At 41.3% G+C, this 22,657-nt stretch overlaps 1 protein-coding gene across 9 annotated transcripts in view; it reads left to right on the top strand.

Moving 5' to 3' along the window:
- Positions 1-22,657, top strand: part of PHACTR1 (phosphatase and actin regulator 1) — a 418,901-nt gene that overhangs the window by 346,583 nt on the left and 49,661 nt on the right. For all 9 annotated transcript variants that reach the window (XM_054018764.1, XM_054018762.1, XM_054018763.1 and 6 more), the window contains 2 exons: positions 7,621-7,829; positions 11,000-11,156. In XM_054018764.1, the coding sequence (XP_053874739.1) occupies positions 7,621-7,829; positions 11,000-11,156 (366 nt within the window). The remainder of the gene's footprint in view (positions 1-7,620; positions 7,830-10,999; positions 11,157-22,657) is intronic.

The following is a 22,657-nucleotide window of genomic DNA, read 5'->3' as shown; positions in this document are numbered from 1 at the left end:
TTAGTGTCAATCATGATGCATACAGTACTCTTGTAAACTCACAACTGGGATCAGACCACAACTTATTTCTTATAGGATACTAAACAGCTATCAAATGGTAATGACTTCCAGTTACCAATGCCCTGCCCTGGGATAGATTTGAACAAATGACATCAAAAGTGAAAACCTCTGTATCAGAAAGTTTCTGTAACCAATTGCCCTTAGACATCCAGTTCCCTCAGACTTCAAATTGATAAATGAAATCATATTAGACCTACCTAGCAGATGTCTTGTAATTCTTATCGAATGCATTTCAGTCTGTAAGACTTTTCAAGAAAACTACTTTTGTCTAATACCTTCCCCATGCTTATCCCAGCGTAGTATTATATTCATGAATGTACAGTGATCTGAAGTGTTTCTATTTTTAGTTTAATTGATAAGCAACAAAACAATATACTATTGATCTGACAATATTTTGATAGAATCTCTTCTGGTAACTCTTCATTCTGTTATCAAATAAGAAGAGGTGATAGTTTGTGGGGATTTGTTTTATCCCACTAGATTTTTACAGGAGTGATTTCCCCTGTTCTATTTGGAGTACACCCTTGAGTAACAAGAATATCAGTAGTTGTCTATATAATCCTTAAATTCTGACTTCTTATGAAAATCTTTTCTTAATAGCAGCACTGTAATTTACATGTTAAGATAAATTCTTTTTGAAAACAAGTGCCCGCATAGCCATGGTCTTGATCACTAAACAACCAAAGCAATAAAATCTGAAACAGCTTTTAAAACTGATTATATGAAACATTTAGTAGTGTAATTGTTCAGTACATAATACTACTACTAACCGAACAGCCTTTACAAATAATTTTGTAGTAGACCACATGACAGTGAGTATTTCCTACCAACGAAGAGGAAATCTATACACAGTAGAATTACTTGTGTCCTTGATTGTTTTTCATAAGTACCCTGCAGTACTGCAGGTAGGGCAAAAGTGCACAACACCTTGTCAGCTGACTTAGGGAATGAAATTAATAGTGTGGAACAGAAATCAAGATATACGTAAAATAGCAGGAAAAAAATAGGGCTTAAAATAGAAAGTGGTATTATTGGTGGACTGATTAACTGAGAGAAGTTGTAAAGAGATAGAGAATCTTCCACTGCTAAGGCACCAGTTCAAATCAAGCCTCAGTGTGATAGGAATTGGAACTTGTGATTACCATCTAACTGCTGTATGGTAACTTAAATTGTTGAAATGGACAGAGGACCTCAGGAATGAATAGCCCCAGCCCCTCTTCTTTTCCCCTCCCCCCCAAAAAATACTCTGTCACAATTAGCACCTGGTTGGTAACTCCAGCAGAGCCGTAAAGCCAGACTGAATGGGCATAAAGACTGAGCTACCCTCCCACCTCTTCTGTTACTTGGTGAACTTGTACTATGCCTGACTGTGCTGGTTTTAAACGGAGCTGAATGGTTTTACTGCATAGCGTTCACTGGTTTTTACAGAACAGCATTGTGCTGAGCTTTATCATCTCTAAGATACGAGATCTGAGTCGTCGGGATTTCCTGTATCTGCCACTGAAGAGTTACGCAGAATAATAGATCATCGGAAAAAGGGAGATTTTAAAAAAAGTTAATTGAATTTAAATTATTAAATTAACTTTTATTTTATTGGTATGCTTTAAAGTTTTTAAAGACTGTAATACATTTATATATCCTTAGAAGAATTCAGCTGATGCATCCCAAAATTACTTCTCGGATAAAAATAGTATAATGTAAAATTCATTGAAATCTAATAGAGAAATTCACAACCCAATTCTTCATGAATCTTTAATACTTTGTGCTACAAAATGTAGAATATCTCTAGGCAAATCAATTCCTTTCTTTGATATGTCCAGTCAGTAAATATATGTAATATAAGCTGCAATTACCAAATGATCTTTTTGAGGCTTAACATAATTATAACAAATGGTATCACTCACTTATAGTATCTAGGGCCTTTTATCCCTATAAATCCCAAAGCATTTTATGGGATAACAGTTCACCCCCCTTGAAAATGCAGTCATTTCTGGGGTGAAACTTGGCAACTGTTTAATGGTCCTCATCAACACCACACAACAGGTTTGGGCAGAACGTTAAAATAACATCATCAACTGACATAGTGGAAGGTGATTTAAATAGTTAAGGGCCCAGTCCTCCAGGGTGCTGTGGAGTGTCTCCTGTGGTTCTGCACATCCTAGACTCTCTAAAGGAGTTGCAGTTGCTTTGCAGGATCATATCCAAATTTGATAGTTGCCTCAAATGGAATGTGGCCAGGACAGCTGGATTAACGTCCATATTCATGTGGAAAGGAGCATGAGAACAATTGCAAGGTCAGGAACTCTGATTTACTTCTCATACGAAGAGCAGCATCTTCAACAGCACAGAGCCTCCTAATTTCATACAATTACTGTTTTGGAAAGAAGAGCACCTACTACTGAATCACCAACACCACTGCAACACCCAGGATTTTTTCTGGCAGTCTCTGATCCTAGTAGAGGGAGGCAATATGGTCTGGTGAATAGGGCACGTGGCTGGGAGTTAGAAAATCTCAGTTCTTTTCCTGGCTCTCCTCTTCACCTGCTGTGTGACATTGAACTTCAACTCTCCCATTCTCAGTTTCCCTGTCTGTAAAAATATACCTGCATTGATACTTACATTTAGGGTGACCAGATAGCAAGTGTGAAAAATCGGGACAAGGGGTGGGGGGTAATTTGCACCTCTATAAGAAAAAGCCCCAAATATCAGGACTGTCCCTATAAAATCGGGACATCTGGTCACCCTACTTACATTACCTTATAAAGTGCTTTGAGATCTACACGTGAAGAGAGCTAAACAGTAGTAATAATGACCAGGTTTGAACCTATTAGGTTGTGGGAAGTGATGAGCTCATAACCTAATAAGATACTATATGGCAGCAGAAATATGACTGAATATTTAGAGAGTAAAAGCAAATTGCTCCTCAGTGTCTGGCTTTTTGGGCTATTACACCAAGATACATGAATTGTCTGTGCATCCCATTTAGGAGCTCTCTAAAAATAAAAAATGACCACTGGCACTCCCAAGTCAGTGTGTAGACAGGCAGCTCTAATGCACATTTCCATTTCTTTTTGATTCCTGTAGGACCCCTTGCCTGACATTCACAAATTAAGCACAACCTTGGTCATACATTTCATCTGAGACACAGCTCATCTGCAGATAATGTATCCCCATTCATCTTTTGTACTGTTCTATTGTAAATGAGGGGAAGAAAAAAATCTCAGGACTTACATTTCGCTTCAACTTACCTTCTTCCTGGAGGAGAAGATATTAGATGCCAAAATAACAAAAGACATTATAAAGCCATCTGTTAGTCGAAGTTATTTGGCAAGTTTGGAATGGTTTGTTTAATCTCTCCTGGCTCAGTAAAGATTCCTGTGCTGTATTTATATTTCCCAAGGATTTAAAGTTTCTCGGGGCGAGGGGAGAGTTGGAAGCCGATGCTGTGTCATAGGTGTGGCAGTTTGGCCAGTTAATCCACTATCAGTGCAGTCTCCATACAACTAATGAAAGCGTTACATGCAAATTAGCTGTAGAGTAAGGATGGTAATTGGCTTGGATATCACAGTGCTCTAGGACTGATATCAGGGTGTAGATAGCCACTTTATGAACTTAATACCCTCATATCTTAATGTCTATACTTTGACCCATCAACCTTTTACTCCCAATCAGGGATATTGCAGATTATGTATTCCTCATGCCACTTTATCTTAAACCAAATTTTGCCCCCTCTATAATCTGTATGTTATTCCCTGATAACCAGAAACTTCTATCTCAAACTCTGTTCACTATTTTTTTTTAACATCATCTTAATAAAATTTTTAAATATGCCTTGCTGAAGCTGGATGCAGCACAGGTGTGATTAGTACAGCCAAAATGGCTGAGAACTTAAAAATTGGATAATAACAGACTGCGTATCCTAGAAATGATTGAACTTTGTGATATTCTAAACAAAAAGAGGTCTCAGCCATGCTTGTAGCTGTTTGCATGTTTCACCTTCGTCCTAGGCTTCAGAGTGACAATCCTTGAATTTGAGAGAGATATGTGTATATATATTACACACAGAAACCCATGTTAAAAGAATATTACTAAGGTTAAGTCAAGCACTCAGAAATAAGATTGTATATGCAACCTTCAGTCTTCCCCTTTGAGCTTTTAAATGCATGACCACATACTATTTTTTTCCACCGGAGCCCTGCCTCATTCAGTGCACAGGATGAGGGTGCTCACAGGGCCGGCTCCAGTGTTTTTGCCGCCCCAAGCGGTGGGGGGGGGGGGGGGAAAGCCACGATATGGCGGCAGCTCTACCCCGCCGCTTCATTTTTCGGCGGCTATTCGGCGGCAGGTCCTTCCCTCCGAGGGACTGAGGGACCCGCCGCCGAAGAGCCGGACGTGCCGTCCCTTTCTGTTGGCTGCCCCAAGCACCTGCTTGCTGCACTGGTGCCTGGAGCCGGCCCTGGGCGCTCACTTAATGAATAGCTGTTCAATATTTTGTTTTCTCATTGTTCAATGTGTGACCCTAGCAGTTGTTTACTAGACGCTGTTCAAACTCTGCTCCGAAGACAGAATTATTAATTTCCCCATGTTTTTTCTATGGCGCTTATCACTGTAATATCGAGTGCTTCACAAACAGTCAGTTGAGAGGTAGTGTGATCCTTCTGTAAGGATCAGCAGGAGTTGAACCAGGACATCAGGGCTACCAGACAGCTGAATCCCCACATTGCTGCTTGACAGCAGCTGTAACCTGGCCACTCCCTGCAACTCTCAGTCTACAGAGGTTCAATGCCATGACAAGGTTCACCTCGAGTGATCTGACTGACAGTGGTCTTAGCGAGCCCTGATTGGCTCCTTGTCCCTATAGAAGCCCAGGGGGCATACCAGGAAGTGTCCAGGCAACAATGCAGATCCCTAGCTACCTGCCATGACCACCCTGCTTCTCTGTTCCTGAACGCTTGGTACTGACCTTGACTCTGATTTGGATTCTGACTTCCATTTGACCCCCTGGAACCTCAAAATGAACCTTGATATGTGGTATTGACCATCAGCCTGATTCCTGACTGTCGCTCTGACTCTCAGCTTGACCTGACCCTGATACTGCCTCTGACCCTAGCTTCAGTTCTGGGATCTCAAGCTCCTGTCACTAGTCCTGCCTCCCCGCGCCCAGAATCCTTACACATTGGATGTATAAACAGGAATATTGAGTAGGAGCAAGGAGATTATATTACCTCTGTATTTGACACTGGTTGACTGCTACTGGAATACTCTGTCCAGTTCTGGTGTCCACAGTTCAAGGATGTTGATAAATTGGAAAGCGTTCAGAGAGGAGCACAAGAATGATTAAAGGATTGGAAAACATTCCTTATAGTGATAGACTTCAGGTGCTCAATCTGTTTAATTTAACAAAGATAAGGTTACTTGATCACGGTCTGTAAGTACCTACTTTTGGAACAAAACTTTGATAATGGGCTCTTCAGTCTAGCAGACAAAGGTATTACAAGATCCTATGGCTGGAAGTTGATCATAGATAAATTCAGACGAGAAATAAGGTGCAAAGTTTTAACAGTGAGGGTAATTAACTTTGCAACAGTTTTTTGTTGATTTCAAAATTACTAGTGAATCTAAGATTGGATGTTTTGCTAAAAATATGTCTTAATTCAATCAAAAATTAATTCATGGAAATCTTATGGCCTGTGTAATGGAGGAGATCAGATTAGAAGATCTATGAATTGTCCAAAAAAAACCCTTGTGAGATTAAGAAGTGGTACTAGCCCCATTTTATGATGGGGACCTGAGAGACAAAAATTAAGGCCAAAAGTTTCCACTAATTTTGGGGGCCTAATTTGAGACCTTTAGGATCTGATTTTTCAGAGTATTTGGCATTAAATATCATTTGATATATTCAGAGTACAGCTCCCATTGACTTACAGCTGTCAGTGCTCAACATTTCTGCAAACCAGACCCTGGGGTCTCAAGCTGGGGACCCAGAAAATGAGAAACAAACAATTAGTAATCACCTGTGAAAAGTTTAAGTGACTTGCCCAGTATCACACAGGAATCTCTGTCCGAGGCAAGATAGAATCTAGTTCTCCAGGGCAATATTCAACTGCCTTAACTATGAGACCCTCCTTTCTCTTCATACCTCATTCACTGCACACCTTCCATCTTCTGCTTCATTTGTCACAGGGACAACAGTCTCCTTTACTACACAACTCTGGCACATCCACAAAGCAGGTCCATCCTGTGCACTGAATGAAGCAGGGGTCCTGTGAAAAAAATAGTATGTGATCATGTAATTACAGACTGTCTCATAATGTCTATGCACAAGAGGCCAGATTAAGATTTCTCATGCAAACTTGATTCTGGCCTTTCTTAATGGCTGAAGTGCTTAACTTTGCAACCTTAAAAATGTTCTTTTTAATATATTTTTTCTGTATAGTTTCGTAGGCTTTTTAAAAAGCAAACTGGAAAAACAAAAAATCCATCATGTGGCATCATATTGATGCCCACGAGTCATCAGTGGGATTGAAACCTATAGACACACTGCCCAGGCTCCTGAGTAACTGATAGCAGTAGCAGGTTGTCATTCTTCATGAGGACCAGCCCTAGAGGGGGGTAAGATATGCACTATGCCAGAGAATTCACAGATATTTGCTGACAGCAGAGGAATGATGAGACTCAGGAATCTTGGGTTCTCCCCACACTGGTTCCTAGTCCCAGATTCCTTGTCCAGCTGGTCCCAAACTCCCCTCTATAACTTGTCCCAGTTTATGTGGATTTTCACAGGGATGGCAAAAGGCACATCCCTGACACACAGGCCACAGCTCCTGCCAATTTTTCTACATGTGCTCCAAAGCATTGGGGCTTTATAGCTTTTTAATGCAAAGGTTTGCTCATGTTAAAAAATTCTGGCGACCATCATGTTTTTCCCTAAACTGATTCGCAGAAACAACTGAACCAATTTCACCAAAATTTTCCCAAGAAATTCAGCCTCAGGCAGACACCCAGCATGGAAAGTTTAGTCCAAATGATTAATATGTGGCAACATTATAAGCAACTGAAAACAGGATCATATAATGGGAAGTGTCAGGCAACCTTAATAATAGGTCCTTTCTCAATTCCGGTTATGCAAGTTTTTAAATTGGAATTATCCTTTAATTCCTTACTAACTAATGTAACATATGCCTGGTGGGGGGGATCAATCTAAGTTACATGAATAACGTAGCTGAAGTCGACGTACTTAGACCTACTCACCGCGGTGTCTTCACTGCGGTAAGTCGACTGCTGCCGCTCCCCCGTCAACTCTGCCTGCACCTCTTGCAGCGGTGGAGTACAGGAGTCGACGAGAGAACGCTCGTGGGTCGATTTATCATAGACCATGTTTTAACCCATGTTTTAGCCCATTCTTGTTGGTAACTACAATCCTTCCATCTTCCCTCTTTAAAAAATGTCTGCATATAAAAAGGCACTCGTGCTCTGACTTCAGAGAAGCAGCCCTGACTCCTGCTGAGCAATTTTCTCTAATTTTCTTAATTTCTCTTTTTAATTCTTCTTTTCCAATAGCTCTGGTTTACACCCGGGTGACAGTGTCACGAAAACAGGATCTGGAGGCCTTTCAGACATGAGACAAGTGCCAACCGTTGTGATCGAATGCGATGACGATAAAGAAAATGTGCCTCATGAATCTGATTATGAAGATTCTTCCTGCCTTTACTCAAGAGAGGAAGAGGATGATGAGGAAGATGAGGATGATGATAGCTCATTATTTACAAGTAAGACTCATCCTTCCCTTCCCCCTTTTATTTTATTTTTTTTATTTATCCTCAAAACACAAGGGAAATGCAAGCGAACGGGATATCTTAGGCCTGATTTTCCTGTCACTTACACTGGCATAAATTAGAATAAACTCCATTGACTACAACAGAGTAACAGCAGCATAAAATTGATGATTATGAGAGGACAATCAGGTGCTTTATACTTAATAAGTACAAAGCCATGTCAGAATATTTACATAAAGGTTTGTTTTTTTTAAACGTATCGTTGGCAAGTCAAGAAGGCAATGGGAATTTTACCAACGACTTCAATAGGATCAGAATGAGCCCAGTACTGAGCAGTTTTGAAACAATACTAAAGTATGGCCAGATCTTGACTAAATTTTATTTAATCCTTGTTTAGGAAAAACTCCCATTTAAGTCTGTGTGAATATTTGGCCCCTGAACTTTTGTCCAAGTCAGAATTGGGCCCCTAAATTATTGCTGGGCATGTGCTCTTTATTTTAAATGCCACGTTTAATGGACAAGTGATCGTTTTTAAAATAGATCCTTCCAGCACTGACTAGCATGTCTGGTTTGTACAGTGTGGATTATACCCGTAGAGAAAGCTCAGCATGTTCGCTAAGAACAGAATAACACAGGTACACCATTTTTTGTTAGGATCAGTATCCACGGGGGAGGAGCGGGGGGGCAATTCTGCTTGCGTACTTACTGAACTCATTGAGTACTTATATGAGTAAGGTGGGCAGTATTTAGCTCTCTGTGTGCTCTGCTCGCATTTTTCTTAATTATTTAGTCCTTACTGATTTAAAAATCAAGGGCCTGAATATGACCTTGCTTACAGCGCTCTTACACCAGGGTAACCCTGCTGACTTCTGTGGAGTTACTCCTGGTTTACACCAGTATAAATGAGTTCACAATCAGACTCCAAAACCCTAAGCTACAATAAGAAGTGTAATTACTACTAAAAACATGGACCTCATTCTTCACTACCCTGCACAGTGTAGAGTAATTTACATCTGTACAAATGCTTTCATCTCATTTGGTATCATTTTACTCCCACTCCACATGGTGCAAGGCAGCAGAGAATCAGGCCCCTAAGCTAAATTTGAGACCAACGGTTACAGGGTTAGCTGTACCTCTTCCCCCTTTCTGGTTGCTCTCTGAGTGCACCCCCTTCCAGTATTTGGCCTCTTGTCCATAGCCGTCTCTAGGTGAAATCTCGCAATTCTTCTGCTCGTTGACCGGAACGTGGGTCCACAACCCTGTGTACAGCAACTGTATATCACTCTGAAGGTCTGAATGGGTTTCAAGCACCTGCATTTTCTCCCTTCGGGATCATGTGACCAGCAATATTGACCAACAACCTTCTTAAAACAAAGCATTTTTATTTAGCACTTAGAATTAAAGACACAAGATTTTGAAATAATAAACATCCTACATGCATATTTAGTGTCATCTAATCTTATGCTTCACTACAAGTTAAGTTAAATTGGCGTTCCTCTTAAATTACAAGAACAGAACAGAGCCACCTCTCAAAGCCCTGATCCTCCTGTGTCTGTGGGACTCTCAATCTGGTTCTCTCAGTTAGTGTGTCTACACTGCAGTTGGAAGCATGCCTCCCAGCCTGTCACTGGCGCCAATTCAGATATTTCTTGGAAGGTGCAAATTCCGGTCCCTCTATCCAACCCCTTGGCAAGGGACCCCATTTCAGTCTCTCTTCATCCCCACCCTCCTCCTGCAGGAACCCCAAGTCTCCCTCAGCTGGTGAGCCTGCCTCCCTCACACTGCATTAGCTGGTTCTGACAAGAGTCAAGTTCTCGGCAGACTCCCCTGCACTCTGCTGTATATGAACAGACTTCGCATGTGCCAGTCACAGTACCAATTGGGCTGGCCACCCCTCTGCTCTCGGGCCAAATTTTAGTAGTATTGCAACCACACAGCCAGAGCGATGCTCTGGACTGCGCCAGCAGCAGACATACTGATTTAGAATGGGATCACTGCTTAAAAATGATCAGGCCATGGGCCCCGCAGCTCCACAACCTATGCAACTTTGAGCAATTGAAAAATCCTTGGAGAGAGATTCATTCCCCTCCAGCCTCCCCTCCCACCCCACAACCTGGTGCCACTGCAACCTACACAGACAGACTCGCACTAGCTCTGCTTGAGCTAGCACGGTAAGAATAGCAGTGTGGATGTTGCAGAATGGGTGACAGCTCAGGCTGGCCAGCCAAGCTCAGACCCAGAGGGACATGAGTAGTTAGCCTGAGCCGCCACTAGTGCCACAGCACCACACTGCTATTTTTAGCATGCTAGCACAAGTCTGTCTACCTGGGCTGGGAGAGACACTCCCGCTGCGGTGTAAACATACCTATTCTGACCCTCACTGTTCAAAGTGGTTCAGGTGCTGCCCAAGGACAGCAGGCTTGACTCATTAAGGCTACATGCTCTGGCATTGTCTCTTCGTGAACCTTAAGTGTAAGCTGTCAGGTGACTATGAGAAAAGTCCTTCTCCCTCCTTCTCTAGGTGGACAGGCCCTGCTACTCAGTCAGACGCGGAGGCTGAAATATCCATTCTGTTGTATGGCACAGAAACCCCACGCTAGTGGCAGATTCAGACACAATATTAATCATTATCAATAAACACCCCCACATTTGTCACATCTGCATCTTATTCTCTTTACCTGTTGGACCAAATTCTGTCCTGTAATGAGGTAAATTGAAAGTGACTCCACTGAAGCTAATAAACTGGTGTAAATCTGGAAAAAAATTTATCTAAGGCGACCCCTAAAAATTAGATCGACCTAGGTACATCACTCAGGGCTTTGAAAAATGTCACTCTCTGTTCAACATACTTAGGTCAATCTAACCCCCACTGTAGATGCAGCTAGATCAGTGGAATAATTATTTGTGTCAATTTAGCTACCGCCTCCTGAGGTGGTGGTTTAATTACATCGATGGAAAAACCCCTTCCGTCAATGTAAGAAGCATTTACGCCACAGCACTGCAATGGTACAGCTGCAGCGGCATAACTGTGCCACTGTAGTGTAGACTAGAATCTAACTTAGTTCACTCTGCTTATCCTCTCCTGACTGTTACTTCTTTGTCTGCTGTAGGATATGGTATAATGCTGACATCCCCTTTGGCAACACCTCTTCTTTCTTCCATAGGTTCTCTGGCAATGAAAATCTGCAGGCAGGATTCTTTAGCAATCAAACTTAGCAACAGGCCCTCCAAACGAGAGCTGGAGGAAAAGAACATCCTCCCAAAGCAGACTGATGAGGAGAGACTTGAACTGAGGCAGCAGATTGGAACAAAGCTAACAAGGTAAGACCCAAACACTTTTCTAATGTTTACCATCAAGCAATGGGTTGCTGGGAGAGTGGACTGCAAGATACAACTTTTATCCTTGGGCTGTGGAGAGTTAAGGTCCTCTATTCGCAATGCTCTATATGTGAGAAGTCACCCAACAGGCTGAAGAAACCCCACAGCTCTAGGCTTTGCCTCTGCTTCAGTATAATTTCCCATACACAGCCCTCTCGCCCTCAGGGGTCCTTTACTACAGAAGGGCCCGTGGAAATGTGCTTTCTGCATTGGTGCTCATTTTCTACTCCCAAATGAAAAGGTGCAGCTTTGGGGATATTCTGAGCTGTAGCATGCGGAACCCTCTTTATGTACCCTTTTGTGAAACCATTGGTGTTACTAAATGACTGATATGAAGCCCCCTCCTGACTGAGTTACCTTTGGAGCAGCTAAATATATTCCTATCCAGTAACACTCATACCTATCACACACAACCTGATTTGGGTGGGTCAGGCTTGGGCAGGGTTTCTCCTTTTGAAGACTCATTCATCTCTCTAATCTTATTCCTTTCCACTTGATCTTATTTTTGCCATGATAGATGTGGGCTAGGATAGAGAGGTGATTGATAAACATGAAGGATAGAATTTATTACCTCGCTTCCTCTCAGCAATTAGTTGCATTCAGAATAGTTAGCATTCCTGGGCTAAATATGTAAGATGTTCAAGTGCTTTTCCAAGCACTTTTTACCTGTGCTTTCTATATTAAATCTAATGCCCCAACTAGCCTGTGGGATCTGGCAGCAGTATTATGCAGAAGTAGGCTGTAGTAATGCTTTATGAATGAAAATTTTCAACTCTACAGCTCGCTTAGTAGCTTGGCATAGTGTATTTGCACAAAAAGATCCAAATTGATAGTGAGCTAAAATAGAAGTGTCAGGAAGAGAAGGAGAAGTGTGTATCTATATGCAACATCTGCTTTATCACATACAGTACTCGGGAGTTTCCCTCAGTGTTATTCCCTGTGTTATTGCTACACGTCAGATTATTTCTACCGAGTGACTCTTAACTTGCATATAGGAACATAGGATGCCATGTTGAATCTGACCAAGGCTCACCTAATTCAGTATCCTGTTTCTAACAATGGTCCACACCAAATGCTTCAGAGAAAGCTTCATGAAACCTTGCAGTAAGCAGCTGTAAGTTTATTTGCCTCCCCACACTAGGTATCCTTATAATCCCTATTAGAGATTGGTTTAAACCCTGAAGTATGTGGTTAAATATCTCTCCGGAATGTATATTAATATTAACCACTACAATTTAGAATAATCTGTTTTTATATATAATATATTATGTCCAATCACTTTTTGAATGTTGCTATGTTTTTGGCCTCAACAACATCCTATGGTCATGAGTTCCACAGATTAATTACATGCTGTGTAAAAAAATATTTCCTTTTTTATTGGTTTGGAATTTGCCACCATTTAATTTTAATGAATGTTGTTTTGTTGTTGTGTTATCAGACAGGGAGAATAGAAGCTTCTAATGTACCTTCTCTATATCATTCATTATTTATATACTTATTCCATGTCCCCTCTTACTCATCTCCTTTGTAAGGTAAACAATTCCAGTCTTTTCAATCTCTCATTATGCCCCTAATCAGTTTTGACACCTTTCTCTGAAATCCCTCTAATTCTGCCATATCTTTGTTGTGATGGGTGAGCAGTATTGCTCACAGTATTCCAGACGAAGCTGCACCATTGAATTATATCATGGTATTATAATATTTTCCACATTTATTCTCCATCCTACTCCTTATTCATCATAACTTCTTTTTTGACTGCAGCTGCACACTGAGTTGAGGTCTTCAATGAGGTGTCCAGAGTGGCACCCAGATCCTTTTTCTTAGTTGATACCTTACAGGGCTCTAAAGTAACTGTATCTGAGTGGCTTAATTTTTCCTTCCCCAATGTGCATTACTTTGAATTTGTTGATATTGAACTTCATTTGCCATCATGTTGCCCATTCACGTAGATTGGTTAGGTCCTTCTGAAGTTTTACACTCCTCTCTGGAGTTCTCTAATGTAAGTAAGTTTGTGTCATCTGCAACTTTTACCACCTCATTGCTCATTCCCCTTTCCAGATGATTAATACATATATTAAACAACACTGCTCCAACTGATTTAATGTCCCTGTAGGAACAAGGTGTTTCTGCAGTTTGATTGTCAACTAGGTAAACCAATTTTGACAATAACTGGAGCATTTCTTAGTTAGGCCTCATGTTCTCACAACATCACTGCCTTTTTCTCCAGTGCACTCATCTTGCTATTTGTGCTCCTTTACTGTCGGAGGTACGAAACTGGATATTGTCTTCTAATGTAGCTATGGATTAGATAGTAAAAATCCTAAGAGTTTAGAATGATAAAATATCTGAGCTGAGAAAAATACAGGACCTTATTCATCACTGCATTACTCTAGTTTTATACCAGTGTAACTTCATTGAAGTTCATGGAGTCACAATAGGAGTAACATAGTGGTGAATCAGGCTCTGTGGCAACTGGAATTTAGAGTTTTGCATCTCCCTCTGCTGAGTAGAGTTAGAAGTAGAGTTAAGAAACTTGGGGAGAAAGATACTTCCTTAGCCAGGCTCCAAATACGATAAGTCAAAAATGCTGCAAAAGGGTTACAGATCTTAGCAGTAAAATCCTAGAATGTGTCTTCTGTCTAAATACAAAATATCAGAGTATAAATCCAGGCTGTCTATGGCTAGCCTGTAGGCTGATAGATATTATATTTATTTGGCTGGAAATGTCTCGAGTTTGGTGTGCAAAAATGTGCCATTTCCATGGCTTGCAGAATAAGTTTCAGAAAACTCAAGTCGATTTTTTTTCTGTTGTGTAAATAACATTTCAAAACCTCATTACTGCATCCATACTTTGTTGTTGCATAATGATGCAAATCTCAAGCAAAATTAAAGGCGTACAGGATTTATAGTCCTCGGGGAAGAACTGAGATTCAGACTATGATTGCAGTTGGCAAGTTTAATAATATTTCTGAGGAATTTGTACCATTCCAGCAATGGGTCCCAAAGGTTTGAAATAACCAGCCAATTAAATTACATACATTATTTGCAGAAGAAAAATAAAATACAGAATAAAAACTTCAGCAGATAGTTACCATTGTCAGCAATGAATGGGATCAGTTCATTTTCACTAGAACATTGATTAGGACACTTCAGTATTTACGTGCATTCTTCACTATGCTTAGTTAAGGAGAGATCATTAGCTGCAGTATTTGGCAGATCAGAATTTAGATCTAAAAAGAGTGTGTTATTTAAAAAAGAAGCTTATGGGCAGGCATGCTAAGATTTCGATCTCTGACCTACTGCACAGGGTCAAATTCATCCCTGTGTAATTCCACTAACTCAGAAGTGTCTGTTCATATTGTATTTAAATGTTGCTAGAAACAACTAAATCTCAAATCATTCTCAGAAAAAGCTTGTGACTCTATTATTGTGTCTACCAACTCGTAGCCAGATACCACAGCACATTTAATAAATTATCAAAGTTCACCAGCAGGACCAGTTCTGGGCTGCAGAGCATATCCCACAGCAGAATTTGCCCTACAGTATGCTCTTTGAATCTTAGCATCGCCATGATGCAACGCAGGATCTTCACGGTCTATAATAACAACACTCAACATGTTTATAGCGCTTCACACAAGTAGTAAGTATCATTATTCCCATTTTACCGATCAGGAAACTGAGGTTCAGAGAAGTAAAGTGACTTGCCCAAGACCACAAAATGAGTCTCTGCCAAGCAGGAAGAAAACCCAGGTCTCTTGAATCCCAGTCACATGCATTGGCCATGGGACCATGCGCTATGACCCATCAATTCAGAAGCAGCAATGCCAGCAAGTGGCTATGTGGAATCCTTCCTGTGGCCAAATTAGAAGGAGTTGTTCCAAGATGTTGGTTTCTAGTAGTGAAACAAGATACTGTCCTTCGGTTTGTAACACTCATGAGATGAGGGTAGGAGTTGAACACTGTAGACCAGTTCCTCGGCTGCTGTACATCATCATATTTCCATTGACTCCCATGAAGCTATGCTGGATTACACCAGTTGAGGATGTGGCACTTTAAACAAATCTTTTTTTAATACTGTGTATTTCAAAATTTGTATTTGGAAACTTCTTTATTATGCATGCTCACCTGCTCACCTACACCTCCTATTGTTTGTGTTTTCTGGTGCCTCCTCGATCCCCCAGCTGCACAATAAGGCAGAGGTGTGCAATGTAAGTGACATTTGGTCAGAATATGGTAATTTAAGCAAAATTGGGACCTTAGAGTTGTCACAGTTACTGGTTGAACTGCACCTCTGGCCCCTCCTGGTTTCTTTGAGTGCACCCCCGCTCAGCTCTCAGGCCTCTAATCAGCACCTGGCTCCAGATGGAATCACACCATTCTCCCACACTCAGACGGAGCCCTGGGTTGCAATCCCCCATACTAACGTGGATTATTTTAGCAGGCCTCACTTAGGTTTAGATCCTACAACTCAAGTTCCCCTCTGGTGCAATGACAGTGGCAACTGGTGACCAAACAGCTTCCTTAATACCATTTTTTTTAAGCAGAAATTTCAGAGAAAACATATCTTCAAAACAGTAAACCAGACTATGCATATCTAGCTTTTCCCGAGGAGTTACCATTCCCTGGATCTGGGGAGGCCCAGTTTCTTTAGACTCCCTACACAAAGTCTCTTTCTGAGTTGGCCTGTCTCCCTAGATAGCTGCAGACAAGTAACTCCTCTGGTCCCCCGGAGAAAGGCTTTTTAACTTTTTAGTGTTCTTTTCATCTCTAGCCTCCTAGCTTTGACAAAACAAGGCTTGCAACTTACCAGAGATCAGACACAGGAATCTTGTTGCTAATAGTGTGACCCATTGTCTTTCAAGTGTGTGTTGAGGTGTCTTTATCTAGATATATTGTGTTGCTATCCTGTTTGCTATTCCAACAGTCCCGTGTTAAAATAGATCAATACAGGATGATCTACTAACCCAATATGCCATAACTTCCCCTTCCTGACCAGCTCACATACAATGTTAGTGAAATGGTTAGTTCTCCGTATGCATAACATCATTACATATCTGCTCTTTCTGTCACAAATTCATCTTCCGAGTAGTGGTGTTGCAGCACTGTGTGGTATATGCAAATGTTGCCCTCAGGAGGGCAGGCCAGAGGAGTGCCACACCATCTTCCAGACAATGTGCATATGCTCTAGGCATTTTGGCCAGGTGCCCGTTAAGCCTACAGGGAGCAGATGTAAATTACCATCCCTTCTGCAGCAATATTCGGAGCGTGTGCTGTGCCCCTGCCACACACCATTATTTGCAAAGCTATGTCTAAGTACTGCCATGCTCAAAATGTCCTTTGAAACCAGGGCCGGCTCCAGCTTTTTTGCCGCCCCAAGCAGCAAAGCGGGAATAAATAAATAAAGCCGAGATCGGCGGCACTTCGGCGGCAGCTCTGCCGCGCTACTTCATTCTTCGGTGGCAATTCAGCGGCAGGTCCTTCACTCCGAGAGGGACTGAGGGGCCTGCCGCCGAATTGCCGCCAAAGACCTGGACGTGCCGCCCCTTTCCATTGGCCGCCCCAAGCACCTGCTTCCTTGGCTGGTGCCTGGAGCCTGCCCTCTTTGAAACCCATCAAAAGTAGCACGGGGGAACCATGACTCCCATCCTTTCTCCATCCACACATTTAAGAATTAAAAGGATTCAGTTAAAAAACAAATAAGGGAGTCTCTTTCCAATACATATGCATTCTCTTTTGTCATCTGCTCCCATCCTCACATATCTGAGTAAGGGGCAACTAGATATTGTGATGAGATCTGCAATGTAAATAAACCAGCACTTACTTCAGTAACATGCTCCACAGAAAGAGGATGTGTAAGAGGATAGTGCTCTGTGTTATATTTTGTTCTATATTCCTAAATTTATTCATTCTGCAACACACTGCAGAGCAGTGTCTATACCACTGCAACTGGAAAATCTGATTTGAGGCAATGCAGATAATACACTGCATGTGTCACAAGACAAATATGATGTATGAGACTAGACTATTGAAACACAATACATATAATATATCAATAAAACCAGGTGTGATGCAATACAATCCCACATATTATTAAAAAATAAGAATGAAGTTTTTGTGGTTTGGCAATATTGTGGTAAAAATCATACGTCAGATCTGTTATTGAATAGCAGACTTGACAGATGGTGGTCTCCCACTGTTTTATTGGGGAAGATAATCTCTTCTGAACACACCCTACCTATGCTGTGTCTGCCTTGACTGTGCTGAAAAACATTGCCTAGGAACAGAGGAATCAGCTTATCCATGGAATTCCCATGGAAGTAAAAGATCACCATACAATTCTGAAATGTCACTTATCTGTTGTGGGATTTTATGGCCTGTTAAAATCAAGTTCTGATTGCTTATGTGTGTGAGAGAGTGTGTGCACACGCACACAGGGGAGAAAGAGGGAAGAGCAGACAGATGAAATGGAGTGAAGAGGAAAAAGAACTGGACAGGTAGGAAAAAGGTGGAGGGGAAATTATGTCATCAGTTCAGATATGATTTGACCATAAGGCTGGCAGAAATGTCATAAGTATTTAAGTACTGTAAACCTGCAATGTTTGCATAACAGCAAGCACCATGGCTATTTGGATAGTCAAGTCGTTTTCAGATAATTTGACTTGTCTGAAATTTGCTTCACTGTTAAATGTAATGCAATAAAATACAATCAAATTATTTAAGTTAGCTGCATTTTTCAGGTTGACAGATCCTTATAGAGAATGATGTGTTCAGAGGGGATATTATTAGTCCATTGGCAGAGACAGCACTTCTTGGTAGAAAGCTGTCCAAAAGAATTTATTTTTAACAATAAAATTTGACAAATATTTCTATAAGGGACCATGGCATCTTTCATGCCTGAAAAAGTAGACCAGCAATTGTTGAACATGCCATTCAGAGGATGGCTTGCTGGCACCTTCAGTAATGTCATGCCATAGTGTTGACAGATGGAGCAAGGACTGTAACCATGATCTCTATTCCTAAGACAGCACTAGTGATGCTGATCGACCAATTCTCAGATCAGCAGGTTTTTCATTTCAGGCTCTAAATATGAACTTTGAGAGACAAAGTCAGTTGGTTGTAATGTGGGAAAATGCTAAATATCCCTCTGAATCACTGCCATGGCCACACACACATTATTCAGTGATAGAGTAATTGCGGTTGTACTGTACTACATGTCTTCACTAACCAACCCATGAATTGCTCGATGTTTTTAAGTGCACAAAGCCTCTTTAAAAGGCCTGCAGGAAACAGCCAAAAGGGATCATTTTTGTTTACTTAAAGTTTTCTGCTACGAGGACAGAGACAGCTTTTTGAAATGTTTTATTATTTAACCAGTCCCACTGAGGGTGCGCAGGCTTTATTCAGCCACAGACTGGCTGCAAGGTGGCCCCCACCGATCACGACTGAATGATTGTTCTGGACCCAGTTCTCAGGATTTTCATTCTCTCACTATCTCAGAATCATTTAGGGATAACCAGGCAGTGAGACTGGGCTTTGCTCAAAGATTTTATTTTAGTTCTTTAATGTGAAATCATTTCTTCCTAATTACCTCTGAGGTCTGCAATTCTACCATTGATCGTTAGGCTTCAGTAATGAGAGAAAAATATTCCTCAAGGCAACAACTCATCCTTAATGGCAGCAGAGTGTTCGGAGCTTGCCTCCTCACATTTTGCGTGTTAGGGGAAAACTACGCGGAAAATAGAATTGTGGTAAACAAGCTCCTCTAAATCCTAGATTCAAGGGGAGGGTCCAGCAGAACTAGATGTCTGAGTGTTGTCTGGTGAAGAAAAGCTGAAGAGAGCTGAGCCTGTGTTTTCATGATGGTGGTTAAACCGAGTGTAACAGGGCATGCCTTCTCTCCTGACATCTTGACCCACAGAAACTGCCTAGACTCCCACTAGCTATACATTCACAGTGCCATTTATTTTGAGTTCCCTCCACCAATAGCAGAACAGTCCCTGTGCAACAGTCTGTTTACAGTATCTTCTGTGCTTTTGACCCTCTCATCAGGAGTTGACTCAACTAGCCCTCCCTGTCCTCCCCGCATCCCGCTTCAATCCTGTGCCTTTTGATCAGTTTTGGGATGATGGGCTAATTGGCTCTCTAGCCCCACCAGCCTGATTATCTAATTACCTCAGTCAGCTTTTCCTGGGAAACTGATTGGCATGTAAAGGTTATGTCTACACAGCAAATTAAAATCCACGGCTGGCCCATACCAGCTGACTCGGGCTGTGGGTCTGTTTCTGAGCCCGGAAGGTTACACAGCAATGAAACAGCCCTGCAGCCCAAGTCAGCTGGCTTGGGACAGCCGTGGGTTTTTCTTTGCTGTGGAGACGTACCGTAATTGAGAGTGCAGGCTCACCTGTTCACTCCCTGCATCCAAGATCAATGGCATTTTTTCTTCCTGTCAGAGCTTGATGAAGGAAATCATATTTTTCTGGACACCCCAGGGCTATTACTGCAATTATCATCAGGTGGGATGCTGTCAGAGAGTTATCGTGAGAGGCAAGATAATGGCAAACTGAGCTGAGTAATCATTGCACCTTTGAGGCCTAATCCTGCCTTGCCGAAATCCGTGTGAGCTCGGTTGGGTTGAAAGGAAGGATGGCCTTTTGCAATTAAAGAACTGGACTGGGTCTCAGATGAGGGTTCAAGTTCCTGGGGCTGGCACAGACTTTCTGTGTGACCTTGGGCAAGTCATTTAGAGCTAGATTTGTAAAGATATTTTGGTTTCTAAATATGCAGATAAGTGTCTAGTGGGAATTTCAAAAGTATCTAGGTGCCTAACTCCCATAAATTTCAATGGCGAGATGCTTTTGGAAATTCTTCTAGATGCCTATCTCCAGCTTTAGATGCCTAAATACCTTTACAAATCTGGCCCTTGGCATACTGAGGTACTTCACCAAGGTACTGAGGCCCCTAACTCCCATTGAAATCAGTGGCAGTTAGGTGTCTAAATACCTTTGTGAATCCCACCTTTAGTCTCTCAGTGCCTCGGTTCCCTATCTGTAAAATGGGATTCTGATTTGTCCATGTAGATTTTAAACTTTTTGGGACAGTGACTGTCTTACTGTGTAAAAAGAACAGGAGTACTTGTGGCACCTTAGAGACTAACAAATTTATTAGAGCATAAGCTTTCGTGGACTACAGCCCACTTCTTCGGATGCATGTTTCACTCTATATGCATCCGAAGAAGTGGGCTGTAGTCCACGAAAGCTTATGCTCTAATAAATTTGTTAGTCTCTAAGGTGCCACAAGTACTCTTGTTCTTTTTGCGGATACAGACTAACACGGCTGCTACTCTGAAACCTGTCTTACTATGCATTTTCAGTACTAAGCAAAATGGGGCCATGAACTCGGGGGTGGAGGGTGGGGCTGTAGGTGCCACTGTAATGCAAATAAAAATAGGATTGTTCCCTATATCAGGAATGAGGTTCCCCTCTTAAAGCAGAGGTCCAACCTCTTACACCATGTATGAATTCATACATTAATAATTTGTTCAATTTTTTTAAGAGTTAGCGTTCTTAACATATTAGGCTCCTAAGGGGCCAATTCAGACCAGAAAGGATATGGAGCAGGCCAGGAAGAGGGAAGGGGTCATGCCCAGTGTCGCCACAGAATGCACTGATTCAGCACATCCCCTCATCAGGCTCCCTTATCTGCAAACTAAAGCTCCCCACCCCAAGTAGAACTCTAAGAATTGGTAGCAGCTGCATCATCCTCTGCCTGCCACCCTCCAAACGGGGAAACCCCCACCCCAGGATGAAATTTATACCTCCCTGTGCCAGTTTCAGCAAATCTAGTCCAGTGGATGTTGTGCCATGTGTGTGAGAGCAGACTTGTATGAGTAGAGATATATACTAGTTGACTGCAGTCTGTCCTTTTGGCAGACATGACTGTGTCAGAGCCCAACTTCTAAATGTGTCAAGATTATTTATTTTTGTTATTTTAAATGATGAGACTAAAGGGATGCTCTTGTCTTAATCATAGACAACTGTGACTTGAAAGTGGAATTTAAGGACAAAATCTCCGCAAAGACATCAGCGTGGTCACTCATTAAATGGAAAGTGTTTGTGTTGCATTAAAGATTTGTATTTCAGTCAGAGGTGCTACCAATCATTGAACAAGTCTATTATTCCTATGACCTATCAGTACCCCTGCTGTCTGCAGTGATAGAATCAGTACAAGTCACTCTACAGTCTCATTATGGTGCATGTTTCTCCAGTCCTTTCTTTGTGGAAACCAAATTAGTGAATACAACTGGGTTGCCAATTCCATCCCCCACCCCGTTCATTTTTATACAAATCTAGATACATTTGTCCAAATTCAGGCCTGAGACATGTTCTTAGCACTGCAGAGACTAATATACTTTGTCTACTTAACTTTCCTCTGCAATTTCAATGGGATGTGGTGTCCTTTGTTTCCTACTCTAAATTGTGTGGCGGTGGTGTTAGTTGTTAAACAACTAACTGTTTCCATCCAGAAACAGCTGCATTTCAGCATTGGGTGAAATCATTCCTGATATGTATAATATAATGTGAGCTTGCAGTAGGAATAATAAAAAAGGATATGTCACTAATAAAAATAGTCTTTATATCACTGCAATAAATAGGAGAACCACAAAGAATCCAGATAGTTTTTTACTTGGCTAAAGAATGATGTATTTAAATAAAAAAAAATTGTGACATAGTCTGGAACTAAAACAAGGAAATGGCTGTTTACAAATTTAATGCCCTAGATCTAAAATAAGAAAATAGCTTTTTTTCTTGTTATACTGAATGCAGACAAATATAGGGCAACTCCACTAAGAACCAGGTCATAAATTTCCACCTTGAAAAATCTGATCATAAATCTTTTCGTTTTGTGTCTGCTGATTGTAGGGAGTTAATCACAAGAACAATTGTTGTACAGATTGGATGACCTTGTAAATTCTGTAAAGGAAACAAATCAGAAAGCAATGCAAGTAGATAAAGGAAGCAGACTGACAGGAATAAATTTCATGTTTATAGGCTGATGATTGACAGATGAAGAAATTGCTTTTTTGGTCAAAGAATTTAACTTCTCTTAGTTTCTCCTTTGTTCTCAGCATGTTATGGCCTGATTGACAATTGATATGTGGTAACTCCCATAAAGCAGTCAACATGCAAGGCCAATTCTTTAGCCAGCCTTTAAATAGGCATGAACATGTTTGTGAGCACAAGCTGGATTTTTGGACTTGTAACAATCCAGTCTGCATGCATGATCACCTATTTGTGTGTATAAACATGATAATTTCATGTGCAAGTTGTTGTACGTGAATAATTAAAGGTAACCTTTTTAACATTTGGCCTGTATTCGGACTGTGGTAAGTATTGCTTCATGACCTTCACATTACAATTTAAGGGAATTAAATAATTTTTGGATAG

This window comes from Malaclemys terrapin, chromosome 2 (assembly GCF_027887155.1).
Source record: "Malaclemys terrapin pileata isolate rMalTer1 chromosome 2, rMalTer1.hap1, whole genome shotgun sequence".
Classification (NCBI taxonomy): Eukaryota; Metazoa; Chordata; order Testudines; family Emydidae; genus Malaclemys; species Malaclemys terrapin.
The sequence above is the reverse complement of the archived record's forward strand: the minus strand, read 5'-3'. Positions and strand labels throughout refer to the sequence as shown.